Below are 21,167 nucleotides of genomic sequence, written 5' to 3' on the forward strand. Positions count from 1 at the left end.
TCAAAATGATACTATTGAATAGTCCTTTCGAGCTTAGGATAATTAGTTAATCACGAGCAAAATGTCCAAAATCAAAGGACGCCGCAAAAGGCCGAACCCATTGCCAAGTACTACGAAATGAGCATTGAGCAACGGCAGCCAGTGGTCCTACACCCTTTTCATCTCCACATATCCACCACCCGGTAGTGCACAGTCCACATTCCACAGTGCACAGCAGAGCACAGCAGAGGTGCCCACATGCCGCCGCACCCGAGAGCCATGAAGAATCCGGCTCCGGTCTCACCTGGGCTGGTGGAGCAGTTCGGCGGCCTCTGGTCGTCGCTCGCCGGCGTGATGCTCGTGTGGAGCATGCTGCGCCCCTACCTCCCGCGCCAGCTGCTGGACCGCTTCGCCGGGCGCTTCCTTCGGCGCCACGCGCGGTGGCTCGTGGGGCTCGCCGACCCCTACCTCACCGTCACCGTCGCCGAGTACGACGGCGAGCGGATGAAGCGCGGGGACGTGTACGAGCGGGCCAACGCGTACCTCAGCCACCGGTGCGCGCGCCGGGCGCGGGCGCTCCGGGCCGAGCCCGCGCGCAACGCCGACCGCTTCGTGCTCACCCCGGGCGACAACGAGGAGGTCACCGACGAGTTCCGCGGCGCCACCGTGTGGTGGCACTCCGTGCCGTCGCCCTCCCGCCACCATGGTCTCATGGGGTACCGCGGCGGCGGCGTCCTGGAGGACGCCGGGCGCACGTACCGCATCGTGTTCCACCAGCGCCACCGCGACCTCGTCGTCGAATCCTACCTCCCCCACGTCTGCCACGAGGGCGGCGCCATCATGGCCGCCAACCGCCGCCGCAAGCTCTTCACCAACTCCGGCGACAGGTGGTGCCTGTTGTTCTTGTCGTTGTCCGGGCCACGCACTGGTGGTCAGTGCTTAATTTCCTCGCGATTGACCCCTGCGCCGCCGTGTTCTGCATTTCTTGGCAACAGGTACGGGACTTGGAGGCACGTGGTGTTCGAGCACCCGTCGACGTTCGACACGCTGGCCATGGACCCTGTCAAGAAGCGGGAAATCATGGACGACCTCGACGCGTTCCGGAACGGGAAGGACTACTACGCGCGCATCGGCAAGGCGTGGAAGTGCGGGTACCTCCTGTACGGCCCGCCGGGCACGGGCAAGTCCACCATGGTCGCCGCCATGGCCAACTACCTCGACTACAACATCTACGACATCGAGCTCACGTCCGTGGCCACTAACACCGACCTCCGGCGCATGTTCATCGAGACCAAGGGCAAATCCATCATCGTCATCGAGGACATCGACTGCTCCCTCGACCTCACCGGCAAGCGCAGCAAGAAGAAGCCGAAGGCGCCGTTGCCGGGTCCCGCCGCCGCCGACGACGTGACGAATAAGGCGCCGGCGACCGAGGGCGAGCAGTCGTCACCCCGCGACGCGACCGCGACCGCCAGCAAGGTGACACTCTCCGGCCTGCTCAACTTCACCGACGGCCTCTGGTCGGCGTGCGGCGGCGAGCGCATCATCGTGTTCACGACGAACCACGTGGAGCGCCTGGACCCGGCCCTGATCCGGCGCGGCCGCATGGACAAGCACATCGAGATGTCCTACTGCTGCTTCGAGGCCTTCAAGGTCCTGGCCAGGAACTACCTCGCCGTGGACGCCCACCCTCTGTTCGACGACGTCAGGGCGCTGCTGCAGGAGGTCAACATCACCCCCGCCGACGTCGCCGAGCTCCTGACGCCCAAGTGCGCCGCCAACAGCGCCGTGGACTCGTGCCTGGCCGGCCTCGTGAAGGCGCTGCAGACGGCCAAGAAGGCCACCACGGCCGAGGCCGGTGGCGCCAGTTTCAGCATCCACGACGACACGAGGGGGTAGTGGAGGATGAGTAGACCTAGCTGGTCCAAGATTGGGCCTTTGATAACAATGTCGTTTATTTTACTGCATCTTGTTATGTTCGTAGCTGCAATCCTTGTGGGAGTTGCAGTTAATGTACATTAGTGGTTTGTGACTTCAGGTTCATCTTCAGACATGAATTAACCTTGTTTGATTATCCTTCTTTGGTCAATCTGGGCTTAGAAACACTCATTAGGTGTTTTGGCCCCGTTCGGTTTACCCCATATTCGGTTTGTTTCGCTTGTTTTTTTAGTCAGAACAGTATTTTTCTTTCATAACAATTCAGCCAGAACAGTGTTTTTCAGCCAGTTTCAGCCAAGATTCAGCTAGCCGAACGGGGCCATTGTTTGTCCTTCTCGATCTATAGATGGATTAATTAATTGGCATTGGTTGAGTAGAGGTATAATATCCGTTCCGATTTTGCTTTAGGATCAGAGGAGTGAGACAAGAGCTCTAACCAAACTCCCCGTCGGTTCCCTGCGGCTCTCCATCTGAATCGCTAGTGCTTCACATCAGTCCCCGTGGCTTCGCAGTTCGCAGTCGCACCTCGCACGGAAGGGGGATAAGTTCAGGCACTGTGCTTTCTCCCCAGTTCAGAGGACTTTTTTGCACTGCCTGCTGCCATCACATTGCCAACAGGTCATAGTTCTCGTAGGCACAGGCTACCAGGCTAGGACCTCGTCCCTAAATAAATGTTGTTTTTAATTTTCATGCCATAAATTTAATTAGATTTGTAAAAAATTGTATACAACATTTCTATCTTTACATAAATTTATTATAAAAATATATTCAATGATCTATCTAATGATATTAATTTTGTACCATAAATATTAATATTATATATACATTTAGTTAAAGTAATTTCTCGGGAAACGAAAACGACAGTTATTCAGAGGCGGAGTCAGTACCAAACAAAGTTAATAGACCAAGATTTTATATGAACTTACATGTTTCCAACCATTTGTTGGAGAAAACTCAAATTTTAGCATGGTTTTAAATCTCTGACTATTGCGACATTTAGGACAAATCAAGTTATTTGTGTCTATGTACAACTTTGCTCTTATAGTTCGCTATACCCTCATTTAGCTCTGCTATCAGCTGTTTGAGAGACCATCCGCTAAATTCCCGAGCCAGAGAATTAAACAATGAATTTTATACGTTAACACAACCCCAATAAATGGTGCTTCCATGAAATGTTACGGCAAGTAAAAGAAAAGGAGACGAGAGAGCAGGTCTGGAAGATTTGGGTCGAAGAGCTCATGCGGCACAATTTTATACACTTGATCACAATTTATCACACAACACTGCTATGTAAAGGATTTTGTAGATAAGTCCTCTCTGATTAATAGAGGTGGATATTTTTGGGCGCCTTTGGAAATGACGGGATGGGCTCTAACAATGTCACACTTCTGTTAATCATCTACACGACAGACATTCTAAGGCCTTTTTCTTAGAACGTCCGCCTCTGTAAATCAGAGGTGGGCATTCTAAGAGTCTACCTCTAAAGTTCGGTTAACATAGACGAACATCTTAAGAGGCTCGCCTCTATAAATAGTTGTTTCTAAAATAATTCATGATTTTACCATGTGAATTTGGATGAGGACGAGCTTTATATTAAATTGCAGCTCTCAACTTGATCTACAACTTTACAATTTAGAAATTTTTGATTTAAATCTGTTTAGAGTTCCAAAATATTGTTTTAATTTCTCATATTTTAAACATAAGAATTTAAAATTTTTAACCAACCTCGGATGTTGACATGCTATATACCAAAGTTGCAGTTCTCAATATAATCTACAATTTTGTAGTTGAATTTTTTTTATTGAAAGTTGGTTAGAGTTCTAAATATGTGTTGTAAGTTCTTAGATTATGAAATTCAAAATTTAGAATTTAATTAATATCAAAGTTGCAGTAGTCGATCCAATCTATAAGTTTGTTGTTGACAAGTTTTTGATATGAAATTATTTAAATTCACATTTTTTATTGTAAATTCACATATTTCAAGATTTAAATTTTTGAGATTTTGAAATAATCTCGGATGGAGACACGCTCTCTACCAAAGTTCTAGTCTTTGATACGAGTCTTGTGAAGCATCTATTTCTTGTTTTTTGGTTTTCTAAAAATGATTAGTCATAATAATTTAGCTCTTGCGTTTCCATTTAAGAAGTAGAATACTAGGTGGACTGCATGGACACTCCATGGAGACATTGTGCTCATCCCACACTTTACCAACTGATGAGGTTCTTGGTCCTGATCTTCACGACATAGGATCCGATCTTGATAACTAGCTGATGAACAACTGATAACTTGCTGCAAGCAGCGATAACTAGTGCAACCTGACGACATACACAAGGAGCCAACCACCGTCTCTATACGGCAGCCTAAACCAAGGATTCGTCAAAGAAACCAACCTACGCAACATGGAATCAATGGACTAGGAGCACGGATTGGGTGTCGATGACGCAACCACTTTTGTAATCTCCGCGAAGGAAAACGTAAGAGCAAAGGAGTAGAGATCTGTCTCTGAGTTTGTCAGCACACAGCTAAACAAAGGGGTTCTGGTTTTACCATTATCAAAAGTCTTCATTTACTTAAGACCATAGGGATATTTATACCAGGAACAACCCTCCTAGATAAGTCTGAACATGAAATGGAAATGAAAAGGTAGAGTATGTGAAAAGGCTTTTACGAATTGGATTTCCAAGAGTCTTCACGCGGCTGTCATTTTCCAGAGTAGTCTCCACTAAAAGAGTTATAACTCCCTAGTGGGAAGTCGAAATGTCGAGCAGTTTATTGGCTGTGAAAGTATACTCAAGAAGCTTTCCATCCATGTGTAGCATGCATCACGAAACATTTTAGATTGGTACCGTTTTGCATGGGAAGTTGCACCAACATTCTATCCCAGGAAGACTTGTTGACCTTCTTAGAAGTCTTCACTATTCAGGACGTATCTCATTACTTGGAAGTCCAAAATACTTGAAACTATACCATTGGAAACTAGACTCGATAAGCTTTCCAAAATGTCCTCATGGACCCTCATAACTTTTGGGAATCAATAGTTATGGTTGTTTCTTTATGAGGTCCGGTCGTCTGTCCGCGTTACTTTTCCGTCCGGGTCCGGTCATCCATCCGTGCTACTTTTCTAACGGAGCCATTTTGTAGCACCGTGTCTTCCATGTCTTCATGTGCATACCTGAGCAACATTAAGGTAGAACATTTAGGTAGTATAACATTCTTAGAAATGTTAAAATTATAATTAGTCAGGATTGAATTCACCTGCTCTTGTAGTTTCTTGGCCGACTTCTTGCAAGTGGCCCTTGATTTGCATCTTTTATGTTGGATGGTGGATGATTGATACTTGAGCTAGCATGTACAGTTAGGATGTCCTCATCGTCCTTCCCCTCTTGAAAAGGAGTCATCCTCGACTCTAATTCTTCTAGCCCAAAGAATGGTGTTAAATCAGCAACATTGAAGGATGTGCTTACACCATAATATTTTGGGAGCTCAATCTTGTAGGCATTATCATTGATCTTGGACAACACTCTGAATGGACCATCTCCTCGTGGCATCAACTTGGATTTGCGCTTCTCTAGAAAGCGGTCTTTGCGAAGATGTACCCAAACCAAATCTTCAGGCTCAAATGCCACCTTCCTGCGATGCTTGTTTACCCATTCAACATAGTACTTGGACCTTTTCTCAATTGCTTCTTTGTTCTTCTCATGAATCTTCTTAACATAAGACGCGCGCTTGGAGGCTTCCATGTTACTTCTTTCCTGCAATGGTAGAGGCAACAAATCGATCGGAGCAAGTGGTTTGAAACCATATACAACTTCAAAAGGACACATATTAGTTGTAGAGTGTACTGCCCTGTTGTAAGCGAATTCCACGTGTGGCAAGCACTTTTCCCATTCCTTCAAGTTCTTCTTTTATCAAGGCTCACAGCAGCATAGAAAGTGTTCTATTCACAACCTTAGTTTGCCCATCCGTTTGAGGGTGGCAAGTGGTGGAAAACAGCAGCCTTGTACCTTTGCCCACAACGTCTTTCAAAAGTTGCTCAAAAACTTGGTGTCACGGTCTGAAACAATCGTCTTTGGCATGCCACGTAATCTCACAATTCCCCTGAAAAATAGAGAGGCTATGTGGGAAGCATCATCGCTTTTATGACAAGGTATAAAATGTGGCATTTTAGAGAATCGATCAACAACAACAAAAATTGAATCCCTCCCCCTCTTTGTCCTTGGTAAACCCAAAACAAAATCCATGCTAATGTCTTCCCAAGAAGCACTAGGAACATGCAAGGGAGTATATAATCCATGGGGGTTTAGTTTTGACTTAGCTTTGTTACAAGTGATGCATCTTTGCACAAGTCTTTGAACATCTCTTCTCATCTTTGGCCAATAGAAATGGTCAGCCAACATCTCATATGTCTTTCTCCATCCAAAGTGACCCATCAAACCACCAACATGTGTTTCCTGTAACAACAAGAGTCTAACAGAGCAACTGGGAGTACACAATTTGTTAGCTCTAAACAAAAATCCATCATGTATATGATATTTTTCCCATCCTTTTTTAGTTATACGTTTGGCATAAGGTTCCAAAAACTCATGATCCACAGGGTACAATTCTATTATGTTTTCAAGTCCTGGAACCTTTACATCGAGTTGATTTAACAAAACATTTTTATGGGATAAAGCATCAGCAACAATGTTTTCCTTACATTTCTTGTATTTCACAACATATGGAAAAGTTTCAATGAATTCAACCCATTTGGCATATCGATGGTTCAGTTTTGCTTTGCCTTTTAAATACTTCAAAGCCTCATGATCTGAATGAACAACAAATTCTTTTGGCCATAAGTAACGTTGCCAAGTCTCAAGTGCTCTTACCAAAGCATACAACTCCTTGTCATACACTGAATATTTCAGTTGTGCTCCTCCCAACTTCTCGCTAAAGTATGCCATGGGCTGTCCATTTTGCATGAGAACACCTCCTATCCCAATCCCACTTGCATCACATTCAACCTCAAAGGTTTTAATGAAATCCGGCAACACAAGCAAGGGGGCTTCGGATAACCTTTTCTTCAATTCTTGGAAAGCTTTCTCTTGTGGCTCACCCCATTGGAAGGCAACACCTTTCTTTGTTAACTCGTTCAACGGAGCAGCTATGGTGCTGAAATCTCTCACAAATCTCCTGTGAAAACCAGCAAGTCCATGAAAACTTCTCACTTGGCATACATTTTTAGGAGTTGGCCAATCTTTGATTGCTTTCACCTTTGATTCATCAACCAGAATTCTTGAACCTAAAACAACAAAACTAAGAAAGACAACCTAATCTGTACAAAATGTGCACTTCTCAAGGTTAGCAAATATTTTTTCCTTCCTAAGCACATATAAAACTTGTTGAATATGATCAACATGATCCTCCAATGTCTTGCTGTAAATCAGGATATCATCAAAGTAAACAGCAACAAATTTTTCAATGAATGCTCGCCAGACATGATTCATCAATCTCATGAGTATACTAGGTGCATTAGTTAATCCAAAAGGCAAAACTAACCATTCATACAGCCCGAACTTTGTTTTAAAAGCAGTTTTTCATTCATCTCCAATTGTTATTCTAATTTGATGGTAACCACTTCTCAAATCAATTTTAGAAAATATCACAGATCCACTCAATTCATCTAGTATATCATCTAGCCTAGGAATAGGATAGCGATATCGAACATTGATGTTATTTATAGATCAACAATCTACACACATCCTCCATGGATCATCTTTCTTGGGCACCAAAATCATAGGCACAACACAAGGACTTAAACTTTCACGCACATAACCTTTTATCTAAAAAGTGCTTGTACTTGCTTTTAAATTTCCTTGGTTTCTTCAGGGTTGGTGCGGTATTCTGAATGGTTTGGAAGTACAGCTCCAGAGATGAATTCAATTTGATATTCAATGCCACGCAAGGGAGGAAGTCCAGTAGGTGTTTCTTTTGAAAAAGATCTTTATATTCCTGTAGAACATGTAAAACAACACTAGGGACAGATGTTAAGTTGTTAGCTGAAAGCAATGTGTCCTTGCACACAAGTATGATTAATACTTGATCTGGGTTTTTCCTCACATCTCTCATTTCAGATTTGGTGGCTAACATCACTAAGTTCTCTCCCTCGCTTTTTTTTATCTCTCATGTTTGGCTTGTGGCTCTCACTCACCGATTTGTGGAAGGCACTCGAATTCATTTTATCTCCTTTTTCACTCTCATTCCTCACATCAGAGCTCTTTTGCAAGTGCTCAGCTAGGATTTGTTGTGGTATCATGGGTTTAAGTATCCACTCCTTGCCCTTCCACTTGATGGTGTATTGATTGGTTCGACCACAATGTAGAGATGACCGATCATATTGCCATGGTCTTCCCAACAGCGTATGGCACACTTTCATGGGTGCCACATCACACTCCACGATGTCAATATATTCACCAATCTTGAAAGGAATTTTCACTCTTTGTGCAATCTTAATGGAACCTGAATTATTCAGTCATTGCACATGATATGGATGAGGATGTCTCAGTAGCTTTAAACCAAGCTTGTCAACTATTTCTTTGCTAGCAAGATTGTGGCAACTTCCTCCATCAATAATTACCTTGCACACCTTGTTTTCAACCTTGGTCCTTGTTTGAAAAAGATTGTGCCGCTGTCCACTTTCAGCTTCACTCATTTGTACACTCAAAATCTGAGTTACAACAAGAGCAGCACCAGTTTCAAATGCACAGATTTCCTTCTCATGATTATCTTCTTCTTCAATATCTTCATGTTCTTCGTCACTAGCAGATTCATACTCTCCTTGATAATTCACAATGATGGTTTGATTGTTTGTACACTCCTTTATAACATGTCCACGACCTCCACACTTGAAGCATTGAATTCCACTACTCTTGGTTGAAGAACCCACTAAAATAGATGATGAGTTTGTTGATTTGTTCCTCTCACTTGGAGCAGCCAGCTCTTTGCCACTAGAAGCACCAAAATTGCTTGATCGTGCACCACCACTTGAGTTGAAAATTGTATCTCTGCTTGCACTACTTCTTGGTGTGAATTTGCTTCCACTTGGTGTACTTCTTGTGCTGAAAGATACTCCTCTGTTAGATTTCATGTCTTGCTGCAACTGATGCTCATGGTCGCCGGCCGGCAGCGGAAGCTCTTCACCAACGCCGGCGGCGGGTGGTGCCTTGATCGGTACCTTTTGGGCTTTGGCGCGCGCGCCTTACGTAAAAGCAGGTTCATGCATGCATTGCCTCCATTGACACTCGGCGCTCGCGCTGCCGTGTTTCGTGCTGGCAGGTCGATGTGGAGGCACGTGGTGTTCGAGCACCCGTCGATGTTCGACACGCTGGCCATGGACCCTGCCAAGAAGCGGCACATCATGGACGACCTCGACGCGTTCCGGAACGGGAAGGAGTACTACGCGCGCATCGGCAAGGCGTGGAAGCGCGGGTACCTCCTGTACGGCCCGCCGGGCACGGGCAAGTCGTCCATGATCGCCGCCATGGCCAACTACCTCGACTACGACATCTACGACATCGAGCTCACGTACGTGTCCACCAATAGGGACCTCCGCAAGCTCTTCATCGAGACCAGGGGCAAGTCGATCATCGTCATCGAGGACATCGACTGCTCCGTCGACCTGACCGGCAACCGCAACAAGCGCAAGAAGAAAAGGGCGCCTGCCGCCGTCGTCGGCGCGACGGCGGCGTAGGACGGCACTAACGCCGCCGCCACCAAGACCAAGGCGGTGAAAAAACGTCCCGCCGCACCATCCAAATCGTCCACGACGACCACGAGCGCGGTGACGCTCTCCGGCCTGCTCAACTTCATCGACGGCCTTTGGTCGTTGAGCGGCGGCGAGCGCATCGTCGTGCTCACGACGAACCACGTGGAGCGGCTGGACCCGGCGCTGATCCGGCGCGGCCGCATGGACAAGCACGTCGAGATGTCCTACTGCTGCTTCGAGGCCTTCAGGGTCCTGGCCAGGAACTACCTCGCCGTGGACGCGCACCCTCTGTTCGACGACATCGGTGCGCTGCTGCAGGAGACCGACATCACCACCGCCGACGTCGCCGAGCTCCTGACGCCCAAGCGCGCCAACGACGACGGCGGCGGCGTGGACTCGGGCCTGACCGGCTTGGTGGAGGCGCTGCAGAAGGCCAAGACCGGCGGCGGTGCCAGTCGCAGCGACGTCGTCGTCCAGGGCAAGGAGGAGATATAGTGGAGGATCAAGATTAGGCCTTTGATAACAATGTCGTTTATTAATTTAACTGCGTCTTGTTGTGTTTGTACTTGGTAGCTGCAACCTGCAATCCATGCATGTTGGAGCTGCATTGGTTTAAGGAGTTTCTTCATCTTCAGACATGCATTAAACTAGTTTGGCTGCAGCCTTGTTTATTGGTACATCAGTTTCAGCAAAACATGGCGATCAGGCTCTTGATGAAATGATGGCAATGGCATGCCATTGCCCATTTGCAATTTGCTGAGCTTGTGTTGCAGAATTGAAGTGTCAGAGAGGCCATTCATGGATCTGCTGTTCTGCTCTCTTTGCTGCTCATTAGACGACTGCGAATCTGCGACGTACCGTGTAGAAACATATGCGTGATGTGCATGGGATGCACTGTTTGTCCTCCGAAAAACAGCAGGGCTCGTGCTTGTGACAGGAGAAGGTTTCAGAAGAGGCGTGGCTTTGACCAGTGCTAACTGCTAAAGCAGCAGCTGCTGCTTTATCTGTTTCTGGGTTCCTTGTTGAGAATATGCTGACGACGAGTCATGGTAGGAGGACCCACTTAGACCGTGAAATTTTTTTAATTAAGAATCATAGGAGTACAATTCTTTTGCAATGTTTCAACAGATTCATGTGAAATTCCTACACAATTCCTATGAAATTCTTGCGTTCCAAAGGGAGCGTTAATCTGTTGTAAATAAATTGTTAGAAAATTCAAAATTTTAGTGTATTTAGCATGAGAAAAATCAAGAGACATCACAAGGTGTTACGCAAGAGTTACCACTGCAAGGTAGAACACATGATTTTAGTGAGTTTGAAGTCACATGAAGCGATGGCAACGGAGGAGATCAAGAATCAAGGGAGAGTGCAAATAAATATGCCCAAAGATGGGATAGAATTGGAATTTTGATGATCCCATGCATGTAGGCGGAGCACAATCATTTCCAAAAACCCAAGTGTTCTTCAAATTTATCACAATTGGTATCAAGTAGGGTAAATGTTCTGGACAAGATTGGATGAATGACAAGTCACCCAAACAAGTTTGTGGTAAGCCTGATGCATGTGTATTTCAATTATTTAAATTCTATGCAATTTTATGCTTGTCACCAATAAACAAAAGGGGGGGTATTATTAGGATCATATGTCCATTACATGATCATGTGTCTTAATTTTTGGTGATTTGATGACAACACAAGACTAGTACTAACATATATGTTCATTCAAGATGTGTGCACAAATTTTCTAAGGTTCTAGCGACCCAAAAAATCAAAAAGAAAGAAAGATATTAAAGTAGGGACAAGGAGATGGTTGAATTAGACTTGTCTCATAATTTGTAGCTTGTCAAATTGGTATGATATCAGGTTCAAGTTATTGAGATTTTGACAAGCTCTGCGTTGCACTGTGTAATTCTAAGAAAAAAGAAGCCCAAGAACATCAAATTCGGAATCCAGAGCAAAAAGATATGAAAATACCAAAACATTAACGAAAGAAGTCAGTGTGCTGAACAAAGGATGGTCTGGTGCATTTTCCTGATGATCCAGTGCATTATTTGAATGATTTTTTATAATCTTGTAGAGCATAAGATTTCCAACAATTGCAAGATCATAAAAAATTGATTTCACCAAAACACCAAGAAGCATGTATGTTGAAAGCAGTATCGTATGATCTGGTGCTCACAGTTTAAACCGGTGGATCATCCGGGGATGTCCATTTTACTTGGGTACATAACTCACATAGTAGCGCCATATGATCCGATGCTACTTTTCATACATCAGCAAATCGTTCGGTGCTCACAGAAAAATGTGGATTTGCTTAGGGCTATTTATGAAACCTTTCCAGGATTTTTGCTTAGTCAAAAGCATATTATGAAAAGTTCTATTTAGAAAGATTTAAGCTAGGATTTTGAATTAAAGGAAAAAGGGAAAGATTGACATAGATTCGACCTATTTGCTACCCATGACATGATGACAACACATATTAGCATAATAATTTAGGCTTTATGCACTATTAAACATTATGCAAAAAGATCAAATGTTACATCCTCACTCTATTTTGGACACGTTTGCCTCTGCCGTCTGCTCCTCCGCCTTCACAATTGTTTTTGCAGCTGCAGCTGCCGCATTTGCTGCTGCTTTGGCCTCTTCTCTCTTCTTCTTCAGCTCTTCAATCAAATACTCCATGGAAGAGTCCTCCCCCTTGCCGGCGCGCTTGGCCGTCATGAGGCACTCGGCGACGTCGTCTGGCGTGATGTCCACCTCCTGCAGCTGCTCTTCGACGTCTCCGAACAGCCGGTGCGAGTGGATGTCGAGGTAGTTCTTGGCCAGGGTCTTGAATGCCTCGAAGCCGCAGTAGGACATCTCGATGTGCATGTCCATCCTGCCACTCCGGATCAGCGCCGGGTCCAGCTTGTCGATGTGGTTGGTGGTGAACACGACGACACGCTCGCCGCCGCACGCTGACCAGAGGCCGTCGATGAAGTTGAGCAGGCCGGACAGCGTGACGGCGCTGCCGTTCGCGGCGGCGCTGGCGGGCGCGGGCGGCGGCGGCGGCATGCTGTCCCGCCGGTCGCCCGTGAGGTCGAGGGAGCAGTCGATGTCCTCGATGACGATGATGGACTTGCTGGTCGTCTCGATGAGGAGCCTGCGGAGGTCGTTGTTGTTGCGCACCACGGTGAGCTCGACGTCGTAGATGTCGTAGTTGAGGTGGTTGGCCATGGCCGCGATCATGGTGGACTTGCCCGTGCCCGGCGGGCCGTACAGCAGGTACCCGCGCTTCCACGGCTTGCCGGTGCGCTGGTAGAAGTCCCTGCTGCTCCGGAACGCGTCGAGGTCGTCCATGATCTCCTTCTTCTTGGCCGGCTCCATGGCCAGCGTCTCGAACGTGGTCGGGTGGTTGAAATTGACGTAGCTCCATGACATGTATTCGTAGCTGCTGCTTCGAGTGATCAGATCATGGACGACGCAAATAAAATCAATGGATCGAAATAGCTTGTGAGTGCGATGCGATGCGTACTGGAGTGGCGCGACTTGCAGTTGGTGTAGAGCCTCCGGCGGCGGCTGTGCAAGTCAAACGGTTTCACGGTGGATCTCAGATCCACTGGTGGAGTTGCTCCACGCTGAATCTCAAATCCAGATTTACTTTTTCGGAGATGAAGCTATCCCAAATTGACCCTTGGCTTCTCCGTCGTCCATGGCGAACTGCAACGACAGTTGGGTCCGTCTTGTATGGCATCTTCTACTCCTTCTCCAACCTCTCCTATGAGGGAGCGTGTGGTGGCAGTGGCGCATGCCGTCTAAGAGCTTGCTCTGGTAGGGCGTGCAATGGCAAGGCGAAGGACGACCAATATGGTGGCAGGGCCTACGAGCAGCGTGCAGTGACAAGGTTAGGATGGAGTGTCAGGACTCAGGAGTGACGATGGTGCCTGTGACAGAGAGGAGAGATCTGTCCCAATCTAGGTTGGAGGGCATTTTAGATATTTGAGGTTTTGTAACTCCTATTGGTGCATATTAGCTAGATTTTGCCAATTCGGGTACTCATATTAGTACATCTATTTGATAATCTAAAAATATATATTTTTAAAAAAACTAAGTGATTTCCAACAATGTCGTACTATACGGGCATATTCTACCTTTAGAAATGGTACGAGAAGTTGTTTTGTTTTGCTGCGGTACTGTACAGACATATTCTATCTTCAGAAATGACAGGTTGCTTTGTTTTGCTGCGCTTTCTTGTTCACTTGTTGCCCCCACATGCCACAACATCATGGGAAGGTTAATGTTACCATCGAGGGCGCATGCTCTGCTCTCATGTGATCCATTCACTGTTGGATTTGATTTGAGATCTACGGCACTGACCTTGATCGTTTCGCTGAAAAGCTAGGTTGAAAAGTATTTTTCGCTGATTTGTTGTGAGAGAAAAACACTGTACCATATCTTAGTTTGTTTTCGAATCTCTCTGCTGCTACTGTGCAGAAATCTCAAATCGGATCCGCACTAATGGCAAATTCAGTAGTTCTGGGGCTCTGGCCAACTGTTTCTTGACACATTCCATGGCACATCGTCAACACACATCAATTTCATCCAAAGAACCAGCCGCTCGCTTTTTTCCTTTTGAGAAGAAGAAAATTTGCACTGTGCAGAACTGTCGATCGATTGCCAACCATTAGCCCTGGATAACGAGCCGGCTCGGCTCGTTTGGGCTCGGCTCGTTCTGGCTCGTTAAGATAACGAGCTAGCTCGGCTCGGCTCGGCTCGTTATCCTAACGAGCCAGAAAGCCAGCTCGGCTCGGCTCGTTAAAAGCTCGAGCTGGCTCGTTAAGCTCGCGAGCCAGGTATAAAAAATACACAAAATATAATATTTGCATTTATCTAAAGTTTGAGAATAATAATAATACAAAAGAAATGCATCTAGACCAGTTACCAGTCAATTTATAGGGTCTAGACCAGTTACTAGTCAATTGTAAAGTGCAAGACATGAAGTAATACAAAAACTAATACAAGTTTTGATACTTTTTTTTCCTGGAAGCTTGGCTCGTTTAGCTCGCGAGCGGCTCGCGAGCTGGCTCGAGTTGGCTCGTTATAGCTAACGAGCTAAAATCTTGGCTCGGCTCGGCTCGTTATCATAACGAGCCGAGCCGAGTCGAGTCAAGCCAGCCACGAGCCGAGCGAGCTAACGAGCTTCGAGTTTTTCGTCCAGCCTTACCAACCATGGGTAAATTGGGAAAATCGCACGTGCTAGTTTGTAGGAAAGCTATATATCAGACGGTGACTGATGAAGTGTTTGTCCGCGGCAGCAAGCACTTGCTTCTCCAGCTACTGACAGTCATCTCCTGCTCGCATCGGCACCGTCGTAGCCGTAGCTGCCATGGCGGAGCACGGCAACAGGGCTTTGGCGCGGTGGCGGCGGTGGGCGCTGGCGAACCTGGGCTCCTTCTCCGCCCTGTTCACCAACACCAACTTCGGCTCGGCGTGGCTCATCCTGGCGCCCGTGGTGTCGCTGGTGGCCACCTACGCGCCGCGGCGGCTGTTCCTGACCTACTTCAACCTCTTCCTCCGCCGGCGCGCGCGGCGCCTGCTCAACGCCGTGGACTCCTACGTGACCATCGACATCTCGGAGCCCGGCGGCGAGGTCCGGTACTCCCGGTACGGCCCCGTCTCCGACAACGACAGCACCTACGAGGAGGTGAAGGCGTACCTGAGCGGCGCCGCGTGCTCGCAGGACGCGCGCGAGCTCCGCGCCGAGGGCGCCAGGGAGGGCAACGGCCTCGTCGTCAGCATGCGCGACGGCCAGGACGTCGCCGACGAGTTCCGCGGCGTCTCGCTCTGGTGGTCCTCCGTGGTCGAGAGGGACGTGCAGGGGCAGCGCAAGGCCGACAGGCGGTTCCAGCGGCTCACCTTCCACCTGCGCCACCGCGGGGTCGTGGTCGACGAGTACCTGCCCCACGTCCGCCGCCAGGGCCGGGAGATCCGCTTCAGCAACCGCCGCCGGAGGCTCTACACCAACTGCAAGTCGCGCCACTCCTAGTACGCATCGCATCGCACTCACAAGCTATTTCGATACATTGATTTTATTTGCGTCGTCCATGATCTGATCCCTCGAAGCAGCATCAACGAATACATGTCATGGAGCTACATCGACTTCGACCACCCGACGACGTTCGACACGCTGGCCATGGACCGGGCCAAGAAGAGGGACATCATGGACGACCTCGACACGTTCCGGAACAGCAGGGAGTTCTACCGGCGCGCCGGCAAGCCGTGGAAGCGCGGGTACCTGCTGTACGGCCCGCCGGGCACGGGCAAGTCCACTATGGTCGCCGCCATGGCCAACTACCTCGACTACGACATCTACGACGTGGAGCTCACGGTGGTGCACACCAACAGCGACCTCCGCAGGCTCATCATCGAGACGACCAGCAAGTCCATCATCGTCATCGAGGACATCGACTGCACCCTCGACGTCACCGGCGATCGCGCCAGCAGCAGCAGCAGGCCGCGGCGGCGAGAGGCCGACGAGAGGGAGAGGCTGCCGCGCTACACGACGGTGACCCTGTCCGGCCTGCTCAACTTCATCGACGGGCTCTGGTCGGCGTGCGGCGGCGAGCGGATCGTCGTCTTCACCACCAACCACGTCGAGAAGCTGGACCCGGCGCTGATCCGGCGGGGCAGGATGGACATGCACATCGAGATGTCCTACTGCCGGTTCGAGGCGTTCCAGACGCTCGCCAAGAACTACCTCGACGTCGACGACCACGAGCTGTTCGGCGCCGTGGAGGATGTTCTGCGGGAGGAGGACCTCACGCCGGCCGACGTCGCCGAGTGCCTCATGGCGGCCAGGCGCGCAGGCTCCGGCGAGCCTTCTGCGTGCCTCGCGATATTGATCGATGAGCTGAAGAAGAGAGCTGTGGAGAAGGCGAAGGCCGAGGCAGAGGCCAAGGCGAGAGCAGAGGCAGAGGCCAAGGCGTGGGCGGAAGCAGAGGCCAGGGCGACGCTGGAAGCAAATGCGGTCGCAAGGGACCGTGGCAACCCACGGTAATTTTAAACAGCAGGAAGAGAATGGGGGACGTGTGGGAATTTACTAGCAATCCGGTTTGCTAAAATCTTTGCTCGAGGTTTCGTTACCTTCTCCTGAGTCCTGACTCGATCATTTTGCACCTACACTACAACTTATGTAAGGTTCGTTGTTGAAAAGGCTCTGTAGCGTAGAAAAATTCTTGTGTTTTGAGACTTATCACCTGGACTTTAGCTTAGTCTTAGGTATATAGAGTTACTTGATATCCATATAAATTATGACCTCCATCCCAAAGTAGTAGACTTTATAGCTTTCTATAAATTTCGTGTAACTCTTAAACACCAGAAGGTAACTCCACATCTCTACTTAGCTGCCTTTTACCTGGACACCGTTTCTCTCCCTCCCCGGCACAAAATTAGTTGCTCTGCGTTCGCCTTTCATCCGTGGTCCGCCACTTCTCTCCTTCTCGCCTCCCGGCGTCTGCCTCTTCCCTCACGTCCTTCCCACCCGAGCGCTCCTCCCCTCATGGTTGCCGCTTCCGCCACTCCCTCTCCTCCAAACACTCCCCCCTCTTGGCCGCAGCTTCCCTCCAGCACCTTCTCTCTTCGGCCGCTCCCCTCCCGGCGGCGTGAAAAGACGTTGACAACAGTTGGAAAAGTGGCGTACTCTGCGAGATTCGGCGATGGTGAGATCAAAGATGCCGCGATTTTGTGCCTGTGAATTTTGGAGTTGAAGGAGGCAATCACTGACTGTCGTGCCTGGGATGGCACGGGCACGTCGTGCATCGCGTGCCAGCATGGTACGCCTATGAGCTACCAGGGCTGTGTCTAGGCATGACCTTGGGCACATGACAGGTAGCACGGCATGACAGGACAAGGTTAGCTAGACATGCAAGTCATGCTCGTTTGAAGGGGAAATTGGTTGTGTAGCATTGAAAGATCGCGATCTCCGTAAAATACCATCAAAAGTTTGCGCTCCCGTAAAATACCACCAAAAGGTTAGACCATAAACTGAAAGTAGCATTCTGTTAAAATGAAGGAACGGAGCTGTTATCTCGGCCAAAAATACCCCCTCACCAGTGATCACGTGCGCGACATTTGCCATGGCCTGGGCGTGGCCGGGCCGGAGCTCGCCCAGGCGTTGTCAGTGCCGGTGTCGAAGCAGCGGCCGAGCTGGTCCGCGTCGGGCATCGTGGTCCGCCTGAGGCTTCCTCGCGCGTGGACGCCGGAGGAGGACGCGCGCCTGCGGCGCCTAGCCAAGGTGAACAACGCTGAGGCCGCCGCGGTGCTCCCGAAGGAGATCAGCCACGCACTAACCGACCTCCGTGGCGAGCCCGCCTGTTGAAGTGTCTACTGCCGCACTTGCCAAGGCCGTGGCCCTGGAGCTGGCACCCTTGGCGGCCACCGCCGCCGCCCAGTGCCTGCACCTGTGTCGCGCCGACTTCTAGGGCAAGGTGCACGTGGCGGTGCTCGCGACGCTCGCCGCCATGGCGGCCGCCGACGTCGCGCTTGCCGCGCCAACGAGTGGTACGGCCACACCTTGCCCCCACCTGATCGTGACCGTTTGTTACACGTACATGCGTAATAGCTGTCGTTACCTTGTTTTGCATTGCTGCATCGTTGTTAGTTTGTTACAGTACAATCTTAGAATGGCTCGGCGCTGCATTGCTGCACGTTTTGCTTCATTCCTCTGATGAAACTGAAGTAACATCTCAGCCCTGCCGTATGCATAGTTGTGACTTGTGAGTCACGGGGCAGCACCCAATCGAGTGGAGGCAGCGCGTAGGTCCACACGGAGGCGGTGCGCAGGGGGCGGCCAGCGGCCTGGTGGAGGTGCCGCGCAGTGCGCAGACGGCCGTGGCGGCTGGTGGAGGCGGCCACCGTGTGCGTGGTGGCCGGCGGAGGCAGCGCGAGACGCCCACGGTGGCCAGGCGCTGACACCCGCGACGACCGGCGGAGGCGGTGTCAGGGGCGCGAGCGGAAGACCCGAGCGCGGAACCGAGAGCACTGCGTGCGTGCTTCCCGTCTCGGATGAGTGAGAAAGGATAAGGTAAGGGCAAATAGGTAATTTCATGTTTGGGTTTAAGGTCAGTTTTACTTTTCTATACACAAAATCTGATGGAATGCTACTTCTAGTTCACGGTGCAACCTTTCAGTGATATTTTACGGGGGTATAAACTGTTGGATTTATTATGGGCTAGGCCCATTTATATATCTAATAAATTAATAACTCTATGGCTTGTAATTGTGGGTATTATTATTTATACCGGATTGGAAGTTAAAAGGACGTTGACTCAACTTAAATGATTGGAATGGATCCGTCTAATTTGAGAAGTTGAGAAATGGACAAGGGCGTGCCACACGCACGGGCACGCGCCGCCGCCGCCGCCGGCCGGGCCAGGCTCGGGCTCGGGCCGGGCCGGGCCGGGGCGTGGCGTGGCGAGGCGAGGCAGGCAGGCGGGCGGGTGTGGTGTGGTGTGTTAATTTTTAGCACCGACTAACTCGACCTGACGCTTGATCTCCCTGAGTCTCTCGATCTTCCCGGCGCATGCCTCCGAGGCTTCTCGGCTTCCCTTGCGATTCTTCCAACTCCAGATAAAAGAGAGAACATATTCCAGAAACAAAGTTCAGTTGCTCGATAGCTTTCCTCATCTCGTAACTCTGCGCGTATGGAGGAGCGAGAGGGCAGGTGCCTCCGAAGCCCTTGTCGTTCGGGACCTTGCACGGGGGATCGGCAATTAGGTTTTTGGGGAGCGTCTACGCGACTGGCCAAGAGTCTCTGTCTCCGTACATCGTCTTCCTCCTGATCATCGGCGTCTCCTTCCTCGAGTACAGCATGTCGACTTCGGAATCACGCTCGGGAGGGTATGATCGTTTCATCTTCTCTCAGTTTGTTCCATATGTCCAGTCTTATCTTATGTCTGTTTCTGTCAAATATATGCTGTGCGTATGTGCTTTATTGTTACAGTCATATTGCTTCATATGTAGCCTTATGCTTGTTGCAATTATAAGATATATATCATGCCAGTTTCTCTCTGTTATGATTTATGAATCAAGTTCACATGTTTTTGATTTTCATATGTTTCACATGATACATGATCTAGCATGTATTTTCACCATGGATATAATCGATTTCATGATTTCAATGATTAATATTTCTTTATATGTCATCATCATGCTGTTAAATTGTGGAATTAAAATGACATGGAAATTGTCTATTATTCTAACAATCCAAAAACCTAATTTTAGGCATTTTTCTATCAGAGGTTTTGCTGCTGTGTTAAAGCCTGATCCTTTTGATGGTAAAAACGTCTTGGTTTGGAAAGCTAAGATGAAATTATGGCTCACTGCAATGTCATGCTATCATATCTCTGATGGCAAACCTGCTAACTTGCCTCCTGAGGATGAGGCTAAGTTTAAGGCTGATGACAACCTCTTTCGAGGCGCAGTGATTAGCGCACTTGATCCAAAATTCCAGAAAAGCTATATCATCCTTCCTACAGGGAAAGAGCTGTGGGATGCACTTGTGGGAAAATTTGGAGTTACCGATGCTGGTAGCGAGCTGTACCTTATGGAGCAGCTGTATGACTATAAGATGGTTGAGAACCGATCTGTAGTGGAACAGGCTCATGAGATTCAGGCACTAGCTAAGGAACTTGAGCTTTTTCCATGTGTCTTACCTGACAAGTTTGTGGCTGGCGGTATAATCGCCAAGTTACCACCTTCTTGGAAGGACTTTGCTACCTCACTCAAACATAAGAGACAGGAGTTCAATGTTGAAGAGCTCATTGGTACTCTTGATGTTGAGGAGAGAGCGAGAGCAAAAGACAATGGAAAGAGTGTTGAGACCTCTACTGCTAATGTGGTACAGAAGAGAAACTCTGGATTTCGCAAGTATAAAAAGAAGAAAAACCAGAACAAGCAAGAGAACACAACTAAACCTGTTCAAACAGCACAGTTTAAAAAGAAGAACAACAACAAGAGAGATGGAGGCTGCTTTGTTTGTGGCAGTGAACAGCACTGGGCAAGTGAGTGTCCTGAGCGCAAGTTCAAGCAGGAAAAGAAATCAGCAAATGTTGTCACTACTGATACTGGAGAAGGAGCAACTGGGTATGGTAATTCTTTACCATTTGTTCTTTCAGTATGTAATTCACCTGAGTGGTGGATGGATAGTGGTGCAAATATTCATGTGTGTGCTGATGTTTCTCTGTTTTCATCCTACCAGGTCGAGAGGTCTGGCGCCTTGTTGATGGGAAATGGGTCGCGTGCTCATATTCTTGGTGTTGGTATGGTCATTCTGAAGTTTACTTCGGGAAAGACGGTGCCATTGAAGAGCGTGCAGCATGTGCCCTCTATCAAGAAGAATCTTGTTAGTGCTTCTATGCTATGTTGAGATGGCTACAAAATTGTTCTAGAGTTGAATAAATGTGTTGTGTCAAAACATGGTTCTTTTGTTGGTAAAGGATATGATAGCGGAGGCTTGTTTCGCTTATCACTGC

At 48.6% G+C, this 21,167-nt stretch overlaps 3 protein-coding genes and 1 pseudogene across 3 annotated transcripts; 3 read left to right on the forward strand and 1 right to left on the reverse strand.

Moving 5' to 3' along the window:
- The first annotated feature begins 222 nt into the window (after window positions 1–222).
- LOC136545510 (AAA-ATPase At3g28580-like) lies at window positions 223–2,043 on the forward strand. The gene is made up of 2 exons (XM_066537524.1): window positions 223–866; window positions 975–2,043. The coding sequence occupies exons 1-2, from the start codon at window positions 238–240 to the stop codon at window positions 1,876–1,878; spliced, it is 1,533 nt and encodes a 510-aa protein (XP_066393621.1). The 5' UTR covers window positions 223–237; the 3' UTR covers window positions 1,879–2,043.
- Window positions 2,044–9,061: 7,018 nt separating this feature from the next.
- LOC136543576 (AAA-ATPase At3g28610-like) lies at window positions 9,062–10,153 on the forward strand (annotated as a pseudogene).
- A 2,048-nt stretch (window positions 10,154–12,201) lies between these two features.
- LOC136543578 (AAA-ATPase At3g28610-like) lies at window positions 12,202–13,350 on the reverse strand. Its single transcript, XM_066535979.1, has 3 exons — window positions 13,298–13,350; window positions 13,168–13,215; window positions 12,202–13,087 (listed from the first exon to the last, which is right to left on the reverse strand). Exons 1-3 carry the CDS (start codon window positions 13,348–13,350, stop codon window positions 12,202–12,204), a joined length of 987 nt encoding a protein of 328 aa, XP_066392076.1.
- Window positions 13,351–14,996: 1,646 nt separating this feature from the next.
- LOC136545511 (AAA-ATPase At3g28610-like) lies at window positions 14,997–16,875 on the forward strand. The gene is made up of 2 exons (XM_066537525.1): window positions 14,997–15,681; window positions 15,763–16,875. The coding sequence occupies exons 1-2, from the start codon at window positions 15,023–15,025 to the stop codon at window positions 16,691–16,693; spliced, it is 1,590 nt and encodes a 529-aa protein (XP_066393622.1). The 5' UTR covers window positions 14,997–15,022; the 3' UTR covers window positions 16,694–16,875.
- The last annotated feature ends 4,292 nt before the right edge of the window (window positions 16,876–21,167 follow it).

This window comes from Miscanthus floridulus, chromosome 3, assembly GCF_019320115.1.
Source record: "Miscanthus floridulus cultivar M001 chromosome 3, ASM1932011v1, whole genome shotgun sequence".
NCBI lineage: Eukaryota > Viridiplantae > Streptophyta > Magnoliopsida > Poales > Poaceae > Miscanthus > Miscanthus floridulus.

What these genes read in the sequence shown, in the direction of transcription:
- LOC136545510 (XM_066537524.1), top strand. Translation starts at nt 238, where the DNA reads ATGCCGCCGCACCCGAGAGCCATGAAGAATCCGGCTCCGGTCTCACCT. An exon ending in TTCACCAACTCCGGCGACAG is followed by an intron (nt 867 to 974) that starts GTGGTGCCTGTT and finishes TCTTGGCAACAG; the next exon opens with GTACGGGACTTGGAGGCACG.
- LOC136543578 (XM_066535979.1), bottom strand. Translation starts at nt 13,350, where the DNA reads ATGGACGACGGAGAAGCCAAGGGTCAATTTGGGATAGCTTCATCTCCG. An exon ending in ATAGCTTCATCTCCGAAAAA is followed by an intron (nt 13,216 to 13,297) that starts GTAAATCTGGAT and finishes TGACTTGCACAG; the next exon opens with CCGCCGCCGGAGGCTCTACA. An exon ending in AAGTCGCGCCACTCCAGTAC is followed by an intron (nt 13,088 to 13,167) that starts GCATCGCATCGC and finishes TCGAAGCAGCAG; the next exon opens with CTACGAATACATGTCATGGA.
- LOC136545511 (XM_066537525.1), top strand. Translation starts at nt 15,023, where the DNA reads ATGGCGGAGCACGGCAACAGGGCTTTGGCGCGGTGGCGGCGGTGGGCG. An exon ending in TGCAAGTCGCGCCACTCCTA is followed by an intron (nt 15,682 to 15,762) that starts GTACGCATCGCA and finishes CCCTCGAAGCAG; the next exon opens with CATCAACGAATACATGTCAT.